This window comes from Egretta garzetta, unplaced genomic scaffold (genome assembly GCF_000687185.1).
Source record: "Egretta garzetta isolate BGI_Z169 unplaced genomic scaffold, ASM68718v1 scaffold589, whole genome shotgun sequence".
NCBI classification, from domain to species: domain Eukaryota; kingdom Metazoa; phylum Chordata; class Aves; order Pelecaniformes; family Ardeidae; genus Egretta; species Egretta garzetta.
This window is the reverse complement of record NW_009266282.1, coordinates 1509253-1524034: the sequence shown is the minus strand read 5'-3', so window position 1 is coordinate 1524034 and position 14782 is coordinate 1509253. Positions and strand designations below refer to the sequence as shown.

General features: G+C 47.9%; 1 protein-coding gene across 1 annotated transcript in view; it reads left to right on the top strand.

Moving 5' to 3' along the window:
* The window catches only part of MAP2K4 (mitogen-activated protein kinase kinase 4), a 93904-nt gene that overhangs the window by 57024 nt on the left and 22098 nt on the right, over positions 1-14782 (top strand). Inside the window, exons 4-6 of the mRNA XM_009647254.2 lie at positions 2605-2724; positions 11229-11348; positions 14440-14491. Coding sequence (XP_009645549.2) covers positions 2605-2724; positions 11229-11348; positions 14440-14491 — 292 coding nt within the window. The remainder of the gene's footprint in view (positions 1-2604; positions 2725-11228; positions 11349-14439; positions 14492-14782) is intronic.

Sequence of the window (14782 nt, the reverse complement as noted above, 5' to 3'; positions counted from 1 at the left end):
TTGTTTCTTCCTTGTTTCGCTAGCGAACGCTCATTCCTTTGCTGGTGAACTGTCACCACTGGCACGCAGCAGGCTCCTTGGCGTGCTCCAGCTGAACAAAGCCACCTCTTCCAGCCTGGGCTGACCCAGGTCAGCACTGTCCTGCATGCTGCCCCTATAGTTTCTCCCTCCTCTTGAATTTGCCAATCTCCTGTCTCCAGCCCTCCTGTATGAGACCTCCCAGTCTTGCATCATGTCCTTACCTTCACTCCCTGAAGCAGGGTTTGTTGGGGGGTCCATACTGGCTTCTTAGGGTGGCCTCTGGCTCCTGTGTCTGCCTGGGTGCTCTGCATTGTACCCCACCCACTGTCCATCCTCTGTGTCCTCTGCCTGCCCTTTCTCTCTCTCCCTGGGGAGATTGTGTTTGGGAAAAGGAGGCATCTTAGGGTTCAGTGTTGTTCAGGGGTGCTGTTAAAATCGCCTCCTCCATACAACACGCATTTCACAGAGGCGGAGATGTAACAGCAGAGAAGGACATGTCAGCAGTGGGAGGAGATGCTTTCAGGGGAAGTTGTGGATTTTGAGGAGCATGCTGCGGGGATGGCTGTGACAGGATCGTGCAGATGCAAGGAGAATGCAGAGGGGGCCTGGGGATACTCCCGGGTGGGCACGAAAGAGGCTTTTTGGGGACAGAGAGAGATGGAGTTGGCACAGAAGGGAGATGTGAGTTACATTATGGAGGAAAGCTCCGTTTGGTATTGCTCCTCACCAAAGAGGTGAACTTTTCAGAGGAGTGGGGAGCGTCTCAGTGAGAGACTAAACTGTTCCTCATAAGTCCCCCCATGGTGGCTTTGGCATCCATTGTCTTCTGTTGAGGTCAGAGCAGTGGCATTAGCGTTTCACGTGGTGCCAGTGGTGTGCCACCTAGAGAGAGACATTCAGTCTGCTCAGCGTTGATATGTCAGCAGGAGGTTGTAGAGCTTTATGTGGCATAGACATAAGACGAAGAAATAATAAAACTTTTCAGGCTTTCTTCAGTTATGTGAGTGAACTCCTATGAAACAGACTTGAACCAGTGACCTAGAGGTGAAGATTTTTAGTTTCCTTAGTAGTCCATTGAGCCATCTTCTTGCTCTGTCTGTGACTACAGAATCCCACCCACTCAGCGGCATCTCAGGGTGTGGATGTTAGAGATTGTGGGTGTGCTGGGCAAGTCCCTTGCCAGTTTTCCCAACTACTCTAGAATTCACTGGGAGGGAAAAGGGTGATGTGAACATGACAATGACTGTTTTAGGCCAAACTAGAGCTACTAGAACATTCAGAATGAGTGGTGAAATACCAAAATATCAGGATACAACAAAGGTAAGGAAAATTATAGTGTCAATACTGTCCTCATTTTGTGTGGGTCATCACAAAATAGTCCTTAAGGTAAATAACCATGCACTGTTTCTCAAATGGTGCCATATGAATGGCCAACCTTGAAAGTACCTTCACATGCTGAGCCTTGTGCTTGCTAATGCATGTGGTCTGATGCCATCAGCAGTTGCTCACAGGGCAGTAGTGTTGGTGGGAAGGGGTGCTGGTATCTTTTTCCCACAATCTTTAATAATTTTTCTTTCTTGGGTAGCCAAGTAGTTTTTCTCCTCAAGGAGGGTCCACGCTACCCCTGTTGCTTTGGACTTGTTGCCAAATATTTTTTTCTAGTTTTTCTAACGCTTTTTCAACGTGAGTCACACCTTCAGGATCACAATTTTCCTTACCTGTGATTCAGGGAATGCATTAATTAATGCAAGGTATTAAATATGTCTGTAAAGTCACATGAAAAACTTTGGATGGTCTTCTCCGTCCTTCATTTAACAAGCTTCATGTTTGGAATTGTACAGTTTTCTGTTTTCAAACTTGCATTGTTCTTTCAAGCCCAAATCAGACTCTTCTTTATATATAGTGTGTATATATAAAGTATAGTGTATGTATACATGCATATCTTTATATACACGTATTATATTTTTAATATATATAAAAAATTATATAGAAAATCTCTTTTATATCATGTTAATGTTCCCTAGGCCAGCACTAGGCAACAAATTGTTAGTTTTATGAGCAGAGCCCCCGGGACTCTTGCCCACCATTACCATGACCAGAGCAACATGTTACGTGATGGTCCCCTTTGACCGTGCCAGCCATGGCAAAGGCATGGTGGAGGGAGCCGTTTTGTCTTCTGTGCTTGTCCTAGAAATGTTAAGCATAACGTTCCCTGGTTAGATTTCAAAACAGCCTTCAAGCCCCATCCAACATGGCTAAGAATTGTGTGAGAATTTGTTTTGAAATGAAAGCCTGAATATGTTGGTTTGCTCTTTAATTTCATTCTGACATTTCATCTGAAAACGTTGATTCTCCTGAGAGGACTGGGGATTTTATAGCCTGAATTAAACGCCATTAAGTGTTTTCAGTTATATTTCTTACTTGAGAGCACAGCTTAGTTCTCTAGAGTGTGTTTGAGCATGCCCTGGGGATTGCCTGCTCAGCCTTGGGTTTGGGGTCCCTGGCATGTTCCTGCAGAAGCGGGTCTGAGGATACAGTAATGGCATGTAAGTGATAAAGTCTCTGCCACTCTTCCTCTTTCAGAGAATTCGGTCGACAGTGGATGAAAAAGAACAGAAGCAGCTTCTGATGGACCTTGATGTAGTAATGCGAAGCAGTGACTGCCCATATATTGTTCAGTTTTATGGCGCGCTCTTCAGAGAGGTGGGCACTCCAAACTTGCTGCATTCATAGCAGAGTTTGGTTTTTACCTTTTTTTTTTTTCTTTGCAGTTTCCAATTTACAATAAGGAGGAGGAAGTTAACTTACATTAGGTTCCTTAGCTCTCCACTTTTAATCAAGGGTATTTAACCAGGGGACCCAGATGCCCACATGCTGCTGAGCCCAAACCTGCTATTTGCACTCATGGTTGTGTCTCTCTCCTCCTTTCCTGCTTTTCTTCTCTCTTGAGGAGCTCCTGGTCTGGGGCTCCCCCGTGCAGAGCGTATGCTGCTGGGCTGGGCGCAGTGCTGCGGCACAGTACTTGGAGCAAATGGGGTTTATGTCAGCGGTTGTGAGATGCGACCGTGTGGAGGAGCTGTGTCCCCGTGATGAAGGGGGCTGCTGTGGTGGTAGTCAGAGCTCCCTGTAAGGTGGTCTGACGCATGGGTGTATGTATGTATCCAGGCTGCGTCAGAGCCTGCATTGACATGCATCTGCCTTGAAGGGCTTTCTGCCTGCAGATACGTAAGGGTGACCATGCTGGGTCAGACCAAAACTCCTAATGGGGTTTTCTGTCTCTGGCAACAGCCCGCAGGATCTGCTTGCAGAAGTGTGTGTGATACTTGGCCCTAGCCTCCGGTCCTGTACAGCTGAGTGTCTTCTGAGCTAGATGTGCTGTCTGTGTGCTGAGCGATTTGTACTGGATTTCTTTTCCATGAAAGTGTTCCGTTTCCCCTTGAATACATACACACTTTTTGAATCTGTGGTGCTCCCCGAGAGGCACTTCCCTTGGTTGTCCTCCCCTTGTTTGAAGGCCCATCACCTTGATTCATTTTGAATTTTCATCCTGCTGTTCTGAGTGCTTCCCCTAGTTTTTGCGTTTGAAGAAGTGGTAACAGCTGCTCTTTATCCATCCTCCCCAGGCCATTGAGGATTTTATGGACAGTTGCCATGTTCCCCCTCTGTCATGTCTTACCAAGCCTGGGAAGTGCCAGCCTGTGTTATACACGGAACCCCTTCCAGATCTTTGAATATCTTTCTTGCTGTTCTTTGCATCTTTTCCAATTCTACTCTGTCTTTTTGGGACAGACACCAAAACTGTATGACTGTTCTTGAGAGGAGCAATGTCTGCAATAGCTAGCCTAGGGGCTCCAATTTTGCTTGGCCCTTTTATGCACATAGGTAGCGTGTGCTGTGGAGTGGGATATTCAACGTGGTGCTTCCACAAATGCTTCCAAGTGAAGAACAGAATTAGAGCACTGAAAGCGATGTCAGCTGACCACAGCTAATCCTGACATACTTTAGCTGTTCATGGCCAGGAATACGATGTTAATCACTGCACATTTATGACTGTTTTAGCATCTACTTACTGCAATTTAAGGTAGATACTGTGCTGCAGGGCCACAGAAGGCATCCTTCTATCTCCTTGTGCTTTGCCTGGGTGATCCCATTGCTATCTAGCTTTGAAAGACCAGTAAAAACAGTTGGGAAGCTGGCCTCCACGTAGCCCAGACAGACTTTTGCTGTGGTTGGAGGCCAGTCGTCAGTCTGAGCTGAGTCTGTTCAGAACAGACATAAGAAGAAGAATAAAGCATTCGTGAGCAGCACAGGATTGCACACATTTGGTCCATTTGCAAGAACAGGAGTTTTGGAGGAGACAAATGTCAAAACCTGAGTACTGCATCCTCTTCCTCCAGAGAGCTCCTGCAGGTGTGGATCGTTCCCCCTCCTGTAGTTGCTCTGGGGTTGAAGCTGGCACAGTGTAGGGGGACAGACTTGTAGCCTTGCCTGTTTTCCACTACTTCAGCCCAAATCCAGTACACCTGCTCAAGAGAAGGTGTCAAAGAGAGACCTACTGGCCACTCATCATCTCTGCATATTATCAGGCATAGCAGCCCGTGCACAGTCTTTTGGGGCTTTACTTGGAAACTGTTGGAGAAAGAAGGTCAGTGTTGTCGTTAAAGCCCCAAACTGGAGCCGAATATTCAACTCCTTCTTCTAGAGAGTCTGCGTCTGGATTTTTGCCAGGTCACTCCTCCGGCTTTAAATCTCAGTCTCTAAAGTAAGGATAATAACCCCTCCTTTTCCCATGCTCTGCTTTTTCTTCCCTATTTAAACACAAAGCCGTTTGGGGCCAGGCAGTGTTGTCTGTGTTTACACAGTACAAGCTACCAGCAAGTGCGGAGCCTCAGCCTCAGCTGAATATTTCCAGCTTTGCTGAAATACAAGAGATAAGGCTTTTGGCTGTTGTAAAGAAAAGCCTCTGGGCAGGACAGCATCTTGCCAGATGCTGGTGAGCAGCACATTCAGAGCTGTGCGAGCCTGTCGCCTCTCGGCAGCTCTAGGTGCATCCCAGGATGTAAGTGTAAATACATATATGGTATAAAACCCTACCTTGATCAGCACTCAAATATCAGCCTGGCTTCTGCTGCACCCTTTGTCTGGTCAAAAACTCCTGTCCCTCTGCAGCCACTCCTTGGGTGCTCCATCTGGGACAGGTTTCAGTAAGGTCACTCTGGGTCGGTCCCTGGGATCCCCTTTTTCCTCACCCTCAGCATCAGTGGTATTTGCTTCTGAGACAAACACTACCTTCTCCTCTTCTCAGTCCCTTACTGCCAAGGTGATGTTCTAAGTCATGTACGTCAGAGGTACACAGGCTGAGCTGATGTGCTTGGATCAGGTTTTCTGTCTTGTCATATGAATTACACATTCTAACGTTAATTACAGCTTTTAAAGCTGGGAAACTATGGCAGCAGAGAAGCACAGAAAGGGAAAAAAAGAATTTTGAACTGTCTCACCCCCACCCTCTGCTTAGCAGATCTGTTCCCAAATACCCATGAGTGATCCAGGTCACTGCAGCACCATCCCCTGGAGTATAAGAGCACTTGGGACGTAACTAAAGACTGAACCTCTCTCAGGAAGTCCTACAGCAAAACGTATATGAACAAAGCACTTCATTCCAGTGTTTCAAGGTGAAAAGTAAGGAAATAAGTTCCAAAAGGCCTCTTGGGGCTGCCTACTCTGAGCCAGGATTCAGATTCTCCTGGGATGGACAGAGCTATGGATGGGAAGTCTTCTGCCTGCTCCTAAAAGGTGAAAGACTTCAATTTGAGCCTCCTTAGAGGAGCTTCACTGTTGGGTAGGCAGCTGTCGCAATCCGATGACTGACAAGAAGATGTTCGCAGCTTCAGAAGAGCAGCAGGGCAGCTGGGCTGTTTGGGAAGGCTACCTGCCTTTCTGTAAGAGTGAGCTGTTGATGTGGAGAACCACAGCTAAGCTCTTGGATCCCGACAGTTAGGGGAGTGGGAGCACTAAACCAAATTGTGCAAAACTGCTCAAGGGCTTATTCTGAAGACAGGCTAGAATCCCAGGTTGCAACTAGTAAAGTAACTGTAAACAGGCAAGGTACTGTGGCAGCCTTCATGAGTATAAAAATTTTGTTTTGGAAAGGCAAAAAATACTACACAGGTATTTTACCCTGGTTGTAATCTATCTCACTTGTTCAGCAAGCATTTTCTGATAGGGAAAGTCTTCTTTTTCGGCCTCTCACTACAATAAAGATGTTGCGCCCCCCTATGAGTGCGGGGGGGGGGGGGGGGGGGCCGGGGCGGGGGGGAGTCGGGCCTTGCTCCCAGGGAATGGGCGATGGGACAAGGGGAAACATTTGAACCAACAAGCTCAATAGTTGATAAAATTATTCAATGAAAAATTCATTGCTAGTTGCAAAACATGCCCAGGAAGCCAGGTAAATGAGTCTGTGGGGAGCTTCTGCCGGTACAAGAGAAGAACTAGCACGAATGTGTCAGCAGCACAGTGCTGACCTCAGTGTGAATTATGGACGTACCCCTGGCCAGTTCACACAAGGCATTTGCTCTTTTTGCAAAGGAAATCTTGGGCTGTGTTGGCATTGCTCAAGGCATCTGTCCCCATGATCAGTCCCCAGTCCATAGGAAAAGTGTCCTCTGTGTCATACAAGGGTATGTGGGGGTGGTGACATCCCTCATTCTCTCTCAGTAGTGTAGATGCAACTCGCATAAAAGGTTGGCCTCTCCCCACAGTGTGCTGACACGATCAGCCATTGGTTCAGCCATCTGAAAAGAGCCTGGCTCCATCCTCTGTGTGCCCTCCCCTCAGGTATTTATATACATGGATGAGATCCCCCTGAGCCTTCTCTTCTCCAGGCTGAAGAGAGAGCCCTGGCTCTCTCAGCCTTTCCTTGTGGGAGAGGTGCTCCAGTCCTCTGGTCATCTTAGTGGCCCTTTGCTGGACTCTCTCCAGTACTGTCCATGTCTCTCTTGTACTGGGGAGCCCTGAACTGGAAACAGCACCCCAGGTGTGGCCTCACCAGTGCGAAGTCGAGGGGAAGGATCCCCTCCCTCGTCCTGCTGGCAGCGCTTTGCCTAATGGAGCCCAGGACACCGTTCACCCTCTTCGCAGCAAGAGCCTGTTGCTGTCTCGTGTTTAGCTTGGTGTCCACCAGGACCCCCAGGTCTTTTCTACCAGGCTGCGTTCCAGCTGGGTGGCATCTCTGTGACCTGCTCAGCTGTTGGCTGGGAGCTCAGGCCACTGCTCTCGGAACGTGAAGCATCCCAGTTGCTGCTTGAGTGTTTTTTGTCTTATGTCCTGGGGGTGGACAGCAGTGTTGTGAATGAAATGTGCAGGGTGTTCCTTGGCATCTTTTGGAATGCCTACAAGATGTGTATTGGCATCTGGTAATTTAATACCCAATAAGGACTAAAATATATTCTTTGGAAGAATAGCTCTAGCTGGAAGAGAAAATTAAAATGCTGCTATTGTTATAATCAGAAATCAACCTGACCTAGGAGCATAAATTACAGAGAAACTTCCATTAAGATGGTTTTGTCCTCACAATTCACAGTGATGCAGAGCTTTCCTGTGCACATCAGCACCTTTTTTGTTTTCGATCAGAAAGAGGGCTGGGTGGCGGGTACCCAGTCGTCCCTGCTGGTCTTCCTTCTTGTTCTCAGTAAAATTCCTCAGCTTCAGCAATAGCGAAGTCCTTTCGAGTCCCAGGAAGAGATAAGAACCTGTAGAGTTTTGAATCTTGCCACCAGCTGCCTAACTGAAAAAGTCTGTCATCTTGTGTCATTGATCTTGCTACCATAGGTTTATGTTGATCAGGTAGATTTTTATATTACCAGATCAATAAATGCCCACATCCAGGATTTCTATATGGCATATACTTCAGCAGACCAAGTAAACCAAGCCTTCCCTTTGGTGCTTTTGGTCATGTACAATTTTTTTTATGGTTAAAATAACATTGGATAACAATTGATTGTACTTGTTTGAGTTTTCGGTAATGCACAAGTCCCAGCCCTGCAGATGCACAAAGTGGGTTGTGAAGCTTTTGTCACAATGACAGCTCTAAGAAGGCTGCCTGTTGTTTCACTTCAGTTGGCCTTTGCTGTAGGAACACCACCCTGCACGGCTGAAGACACAATATTGGTGTGATTGGGCATAAACAGAGGCTGCAGGTGGTCAGCAATATTCTGACATCGTTGGACAAATCCCATCCCCCTGCAGTCTCAGTACAATAACGCAGGGATATAGCACAGTACCATTTTTTATACGAAGCTGGTCAAAACAGAAGCACTGTTCTGAATGATCCTGCAGCCAGTAGAACAAGTCTGTGCTTGCTTTCACTACAGGTAGCTTGTAAGGATCTGGTGTGGTTCCAGTTTCACTTGATTTATGCCCATCGCTAGCAATGGATCCACGTTGCTTTCTCTGAGCCACTCTAAGTGGTATGGAGGTGCCTCAGCTGCACCTGACAGTTGTTGCCAGTGCTGAAAAGGGAAATTTCTGCATGTGTTGCCTAATTTCATGTCCGCAGTTTAAATCTGAACAGGTCCTTAGCCAAATTCATCCATAGCCAATCTTTCAAGCTTAAGCTCACCTCTCTCCACGACTTCTGAAGCCCTGGTCACGTCCTCTTCCCGCTGTGCTGCATTTGCCTCTTACATTGAGGTGTCTGCTTCTGTGTCTGGCCCAGCACCTTTTGATGAGTCTTTTCTGGTTTATTTTGGGTGAAATGTGTGTGGGCTCAGGCTTGTGACAGCCATTTCCCTTGGGTGTCCAGTGTTAGCTCCTGCCCTGCCTTGTGCTGATGTGAAAAACCTGGTGCCAAATGAGCAGCATAAAATGGGGCTGCCCATGGCTTGAACCCACTCTTGTCTTCCTCGCCGTCAGCTCAGCCCTTCCCCTCCCTCAGCTCAGCCCTTCCTAGGTAAGCAGCTCCCCCTTCCCAGAGGTGAGAGGCTCTCTGTTATAGCCCTGGTCACAAGAGGTGCCCTGGCACAAATTGAGGCCATTTCCCCTCGTCCCATCGCCCATTCCCTGGGAGCAGAGCCCAGCCCCCCCGCCGGCCCCCTCCTCCTGCGAGCAATAAGGGCTCCCCTCAGCCTCTTCTTCTCCAGGCTTAACACCCCCAGCTCCCCCAGCCTCTCCCCAGAGGCCTTGGGCTCCAGACCCCTCCCCAGCTTCGCTGCCCTTCGTTGGACACGCTCCAGCCCCTCCATGTCCTTCTGGGAGTGTTAGGACGCATGGAATGGTTCAAAGCTGCATCTGGGGAGGTTTAGACTGGACATTAGGAAGCATTTCTTTATGAGAGGGTTGGTCAAGCCCTGAAACAGGTTTCCTTTCCTAGAGAGGGGGTCAATGCCCCGAGCCTGTCAGTATTTAAGAGGCATTTGGACAATACCCTTAACACCAGGCTTTAACTTTTGATCAGCCCTGAAGTGATCGGGCAGTTGGACTAGATGATCATTGCAGGTCCCTTCCAATATAAATAGTCCTATTCTGTTCTGTTCTATTCTATTCTATTTCTCTCAGAGGTAGCATCCCTCCTTTGGTAGGAGCCGGTGATGGATTTGCTGCCACTGGAGCAGCAGCATCCGTAACGCTGGTGGCACGTGGGATGCTGCCTGGCAGTTTGCTGTCTGCGTTGCTGAAAACAGCCTTGCACGTGTATCAGCTGCCTCTGCTGATACCCGTGTGCAGCATTTGACAGCACCTTTGCTGGGCACTTCTGTTCCCGCTTAACCAAGCATTTGGACTGGAGACGTATTGGCAGGTTGCAGTTCCTTGGCCTGTGTTTCACAGGAGGTCACTCTGAGTGGCCTTAAGACCTGTGGCTCTACAAGCTTTTCCATCAGCTAAATGTAACTGGAGAATTGCTCCTGCCTCTCACAAGCACTGAGGTTGCTTCAGACAGAAGTGACTTGGGTGTGCAGGAAGGGAGCACAGGGTTTTGCCACACGTCCAGCATGTCCGTTCCCTACATGTATACATTTATGTATTAGCATAGAGTTAGTTGGTTTGTGTTTTTTCTGGTAAGGGAAAATCTACCTTCTGGAGAATAATCACTTGGGAAAGTTTCTCCTCTGTTTGTTGCTTCCTGTATCACAGGAGTGTGCAGATTGGTGGTGACCAGGCAGGCGGCCCAGGGAAGCACTGCCTATGCAAGGTGCTGCTCCCTGCACAAGTGTTAGAGCTGGTATTCAGCCAGGATGAGACATGAGGAATAACAACTCCTTTCTGCATTTAGCTTTTGACAGCTAATGCAGTTTTAACATTCATTCATTGTGACACAGCCTGTAGAAGATAGGTATGAATATGTCATTCCTGGTGAAGACAGGTCTAGTTCTAGCGGTTTAGTATTTCTAGCAGTGAGGAGTTGCCTGAAGTGCATGAGAGTCTACAGAAATAGCTCATGCAAAGCCTTCTGTCTTCCTCAACTGTAGGTAAAATGTTAAAAAAAAAATGGAAATAACTAAGAATCCATGGCTAAGCTGTCCATCCCCTTATGGTAGATACATACTACACCAAAAGATTAAGTCCTTCTATATTGTGGGGATCCATTTCTCACCCCCAGCACATCCACTGTTTAGTGGGTCGATTTACAGATCTCAGGAGCGAGTTTGCTAAAAAAACCATGTTATTGTCCTATGGTAGTTAAGCTTAGCTTGGTTTAACACAGTCTACTTTACAACTTTCTGCATCTAAATTGTTTAACCGTAAGATGCAAATAAACAACACCCCCCCATACTTGGCTTTAGTTTCATTTGCTCTTGTTTAGACGCTGTCTCTGAATGTTGTGTGAAATGTCCTTGGTCCTCTATAGGGTGGTCATAAACCGAAGGGATTTTTTTTAGTCTTACTGTAAATGCTGGTGTTTCGCTGTGCCTGCAGCCTTCTGGAGAGCCAAACACTTTTTGAGACTTGGATTCATCTAGGTTCAGGCATCAAAATGTCATACTGGGTGTGAACTGGTCAGCCAGATTCCTCTGCTGGTGGATGGAGTGGGGAGAGGTGTGTGCAGGGGCCAGTCTTCCACTGCTGCAGTTAACCAAGATGAATTCCATCCTTCCTGTCAGATGCATGTTGCCATTAATGTATTTCATTGGATTCAAGGGAGCTCGTTATTCTCTCAGGATTTTTGCTTCTCGTTTTTATCTTGACAGTAACACAGATTCTTTTCTTTCCAGGGTGACTGTTGGATCTGTATGGAGCTCATGTCTACCTCGTTTGATAAGTTTTACAAATATGTATATAGTGTATTAGATGATGTTATTCCAGAAGAAATCCTAGGCAAAATCACTTTAGCTGTGAGTATTTTGTCAAACCTTTTTGTGTATGTTTTTGAAGCTGATGTGAAACATTCCGATCTCTCTGGCTCACTTGTGAGCAGGCTGGTTGCTCTGCTTGTGGCAGAACTGCTGCTGTACTGCACCGCAGTTTAATGATCCTTGAGTACGCTCTGACTTTCTCATAGCGTATGGCATGACGGAAGAACAGGTCCTGGGGTTTGTAAGCAGTGCAGACAGAGACCCCTGTGCCAGCCTCCTGCCCTCTGCTTGAACATCAGTGCTGTCAGCCCCCTCCGCAGGGATTGATTGATGGCTTCATCTGCCCTGGGGTGGCATCAGTGGAAGCTGTGCACAGGCCTTCTCATCCCAAGGAAGGTGCCTAACATAGATCAGCTGCCTCCCCTTCCCTTGTTTGTGAAGGGAACAAGGGACTGGGCATTTATAGCTGCGACATGTGAACCCCCCCAGACCATTTGAGAATAAGGGTCAGGTCTTGAGTCAGTGGGGAGAGGTTGGTGCCTCTGTATGGGAGCTGAGTTCCCACCTCCTGGTATCTTAGGTGGTGAAGGGGAATGAATCCCACCCAGGGTATCTTGAGTGCAGCTGTGCTAGACAGAGCCCACTGTCTCCCTTTAAGGAGCCCTGTGAAGTTATCCTTGGCTGTGCCAAAATGCGCACTTAGTTGTCTAAACACAAGGGCAAGTTTTGGCTGTGCAAAACAAACTTTTAGTTTGAGGCCATGGAGGAAGGGGTGTTGAAAGGTACCCTGAACCCTTTGTCATGCTGCTGCTTATAATCCCAGCTGACCCTGCCAGAAGCTTCTGCCCCCACCCTCAGCCTGGGGTAAAAGAGCTCTAAAGCGATCTGTCAGGCCCATTGGATTTCTGCAGGGGGTGCTGGGCCACTTCAGTCCAGAGGAACCTCTAGTAGCCTTGTGCAAAGGCTCCCAAAACTACAACTGCGTCTTCAGCAGGTGGAGAACCTGGTTGGTGTTTTCTTGACCTAACCTGGAAGTCCTGGAAGTCCTGGCCCAATAAAAAAAACAAGGCCAAGTGAAACAAATTAGTTCAGTGGGGCTGCTGGGTGATGAAAGGCTGCTGACGTGAAGCACCATTCAGGAGTGACGGGGGGAGATGTGAGTGAATGTGGGAAAAAAACATCTTCACTATTCATAGGGGCATCTTCATAAAACGTTGAGTCTACCTGGTCCTGCTGCCACTTCTTACAGCTAATGCACTGCCTTGGCAGCTCAGGCACTGTCACGTATTTATACCCAAGACTGAAAGTCCTATCAAAGGCCGCCAGTGGCTGTTCTGCAGCCCATGGAATGCATCGCCTTACCACCAACCAACTGAATGTGTTACTGGCCAAATTGAGACATAGATGAGAGATGGCTGGGTAAGGTCTGTCCTTAGGGGAAGAAAAGGAGATCCTTACTTCCTAGGGTTTGCAGGGCGTTAGATACTCTGGCCCACATATTGGCTCAGACAGGCCTTGCAAGGCATTTGCCCGATGAAGATAGTTGGGACAGAGACTTGAGATGAGTTTTGAAGCTCTCAAAGGGAGTTTCTCTGCTTACTCTGTTCAGGCAGCATGCTGTGAAAGCGCACCAAAGCTTTAACTCCTGGCCAGGGAAACGACCACCTTGGATGTTTCTAACCTGGGGGTGAGGGATGGACTGAGTGAGCTAAAATTTTCCGTGACCTACAGCAGATCTGGGGATGTGAAGCCCATCTGCGTGGTGTGGGAGGTCGTGGGCTGCTCATCGAGCACCACTTTTCTTCCTCCATGTTGCACCTGAAGGCCAGCAGTTTGCCCCAGCAGCTCCTGAGGGAGGTCCTCTTGCACAGGCTGGCTTTAGGAACTTAGACAGGTTCTGACAAGATCTTGTGGTCTGAGGTTTGTTTCTGTCCATTGTTTTCTAGAAAACAGTGAGGAACAGCGTTTGGTTGGTATGAGAATACTGGCCCTGAGTATCTTGCACCTTGAGGGCCTCCAGGTCCAGGTCTACATGTGCCCTGGTAGCCCCATCACGTGCAGGTGGGGTATGTGCTGTAGCTCACAGCTCAGTGTGCTCCACCAACCACCCTGCATTTCGTGCTGGAGCTCTTTCACCCCAGGCTGAAGAGCCATGAGCTTCTGCTTCATCCACTTGAGGGTGGGGGCACAAGCATCTGGCAGGGTCAGCTGGTATTTAAATCAGCGTTCGGTCCCTAAGTCCAGCAGGCTTCCTCTTGCTGAAGTTCAGGTCCCAGGAGGCCTCGTCCTGTCTCATTCCACTATGGGCCTGGCCAAAAATCAGTTATGCTTTGCTGTTCAGAGAGCTGTACAGCTTCTGCTGCTGGAGCAGAAACCTGCACTGGAGGGGTAAGGTGGGTGGCGAGAAGGAGACAGGACTTCAGCTGCACCAGAGCCTGCCACAGCTTTTAGTTACCTAAACACATGAACACAGGGTTTGTGAGCAGGAAGGACTGGTCTTTTGGATGTTGTTCCTCGGTGCCAGACTTCATCCTTACATTCGCACAGCTTCAGAGTGCTTTGCAACATAACACCCTCTTACCGTCATCTTCAAGGCAGACTTTTGGCCCTTGGTTTTGATGGTCTTGTCAGCAGAAGCAAAATGAATTAAAATGGTGAGCTTTGAGGTTTGTTTTTTTAAATGGTCCTGTGAAATCAGGCTCCCTACATGCCTCTTCCATTTAACGGTGAACGGTTAAATCGGAGCAGCCTCCTCTGCTGCTCCTCACACTGCTGCTGCTCAGCCAGCGGAATGGGAATGGTTGTTACCTGCTGCAAAAGTACAGCATAGGGCTTGAAGTAAGTTATTACTCAAGATAATTAACATCAGCAATTGCTTGACTTCATGTCTTGCTCCCCTCTTCCCAGGTTGCAGCGAGTGGTATGGGTTCAGTTAAGCACATGCCCTCTCTTGCATCACCTTCTGTTTGCAGGAAAGATTGGGAGAAAAATGCTTTTATCACATGGCATATTATAGCATTGATATCTCAACATATTAAATGGTTTCCCCCCCTTCTTGGAGCTCCAAAAGTTTAATAATCACAAGAATCTTACTGCATTTGCTTATTTTTCATCTGTTTTTCTTTCCTAGACTGTGAAAGCACTAAACCACTTAAAAGAAAACTTGAAAATCATTCACAGAGGTGAGTTCATGTCTTTTCTTCTTGCCTACAAAAATAATTGCAAGGATTTTAAGCGGCCTTTGCTTCAAGTCAAGGTGTAATTAGCCAACATGAGGACGGGTTTTGCACAAATGTGTCTCCTCACGGCTGTTTCATTAACCCTTCGGTCTGTGGTTTCCCTCAGAAGCGTGATTTCAGGGTTCTTGGGTGTCTTCCTCTGCCTCTGGGCGCATGGCATTGCCGGGGCTGGCTGCATCTCCTCTTGCTCCCGGTCAGGATCCTCAGTGGCGGCGGGCGCTGCCGGTTCTGCCC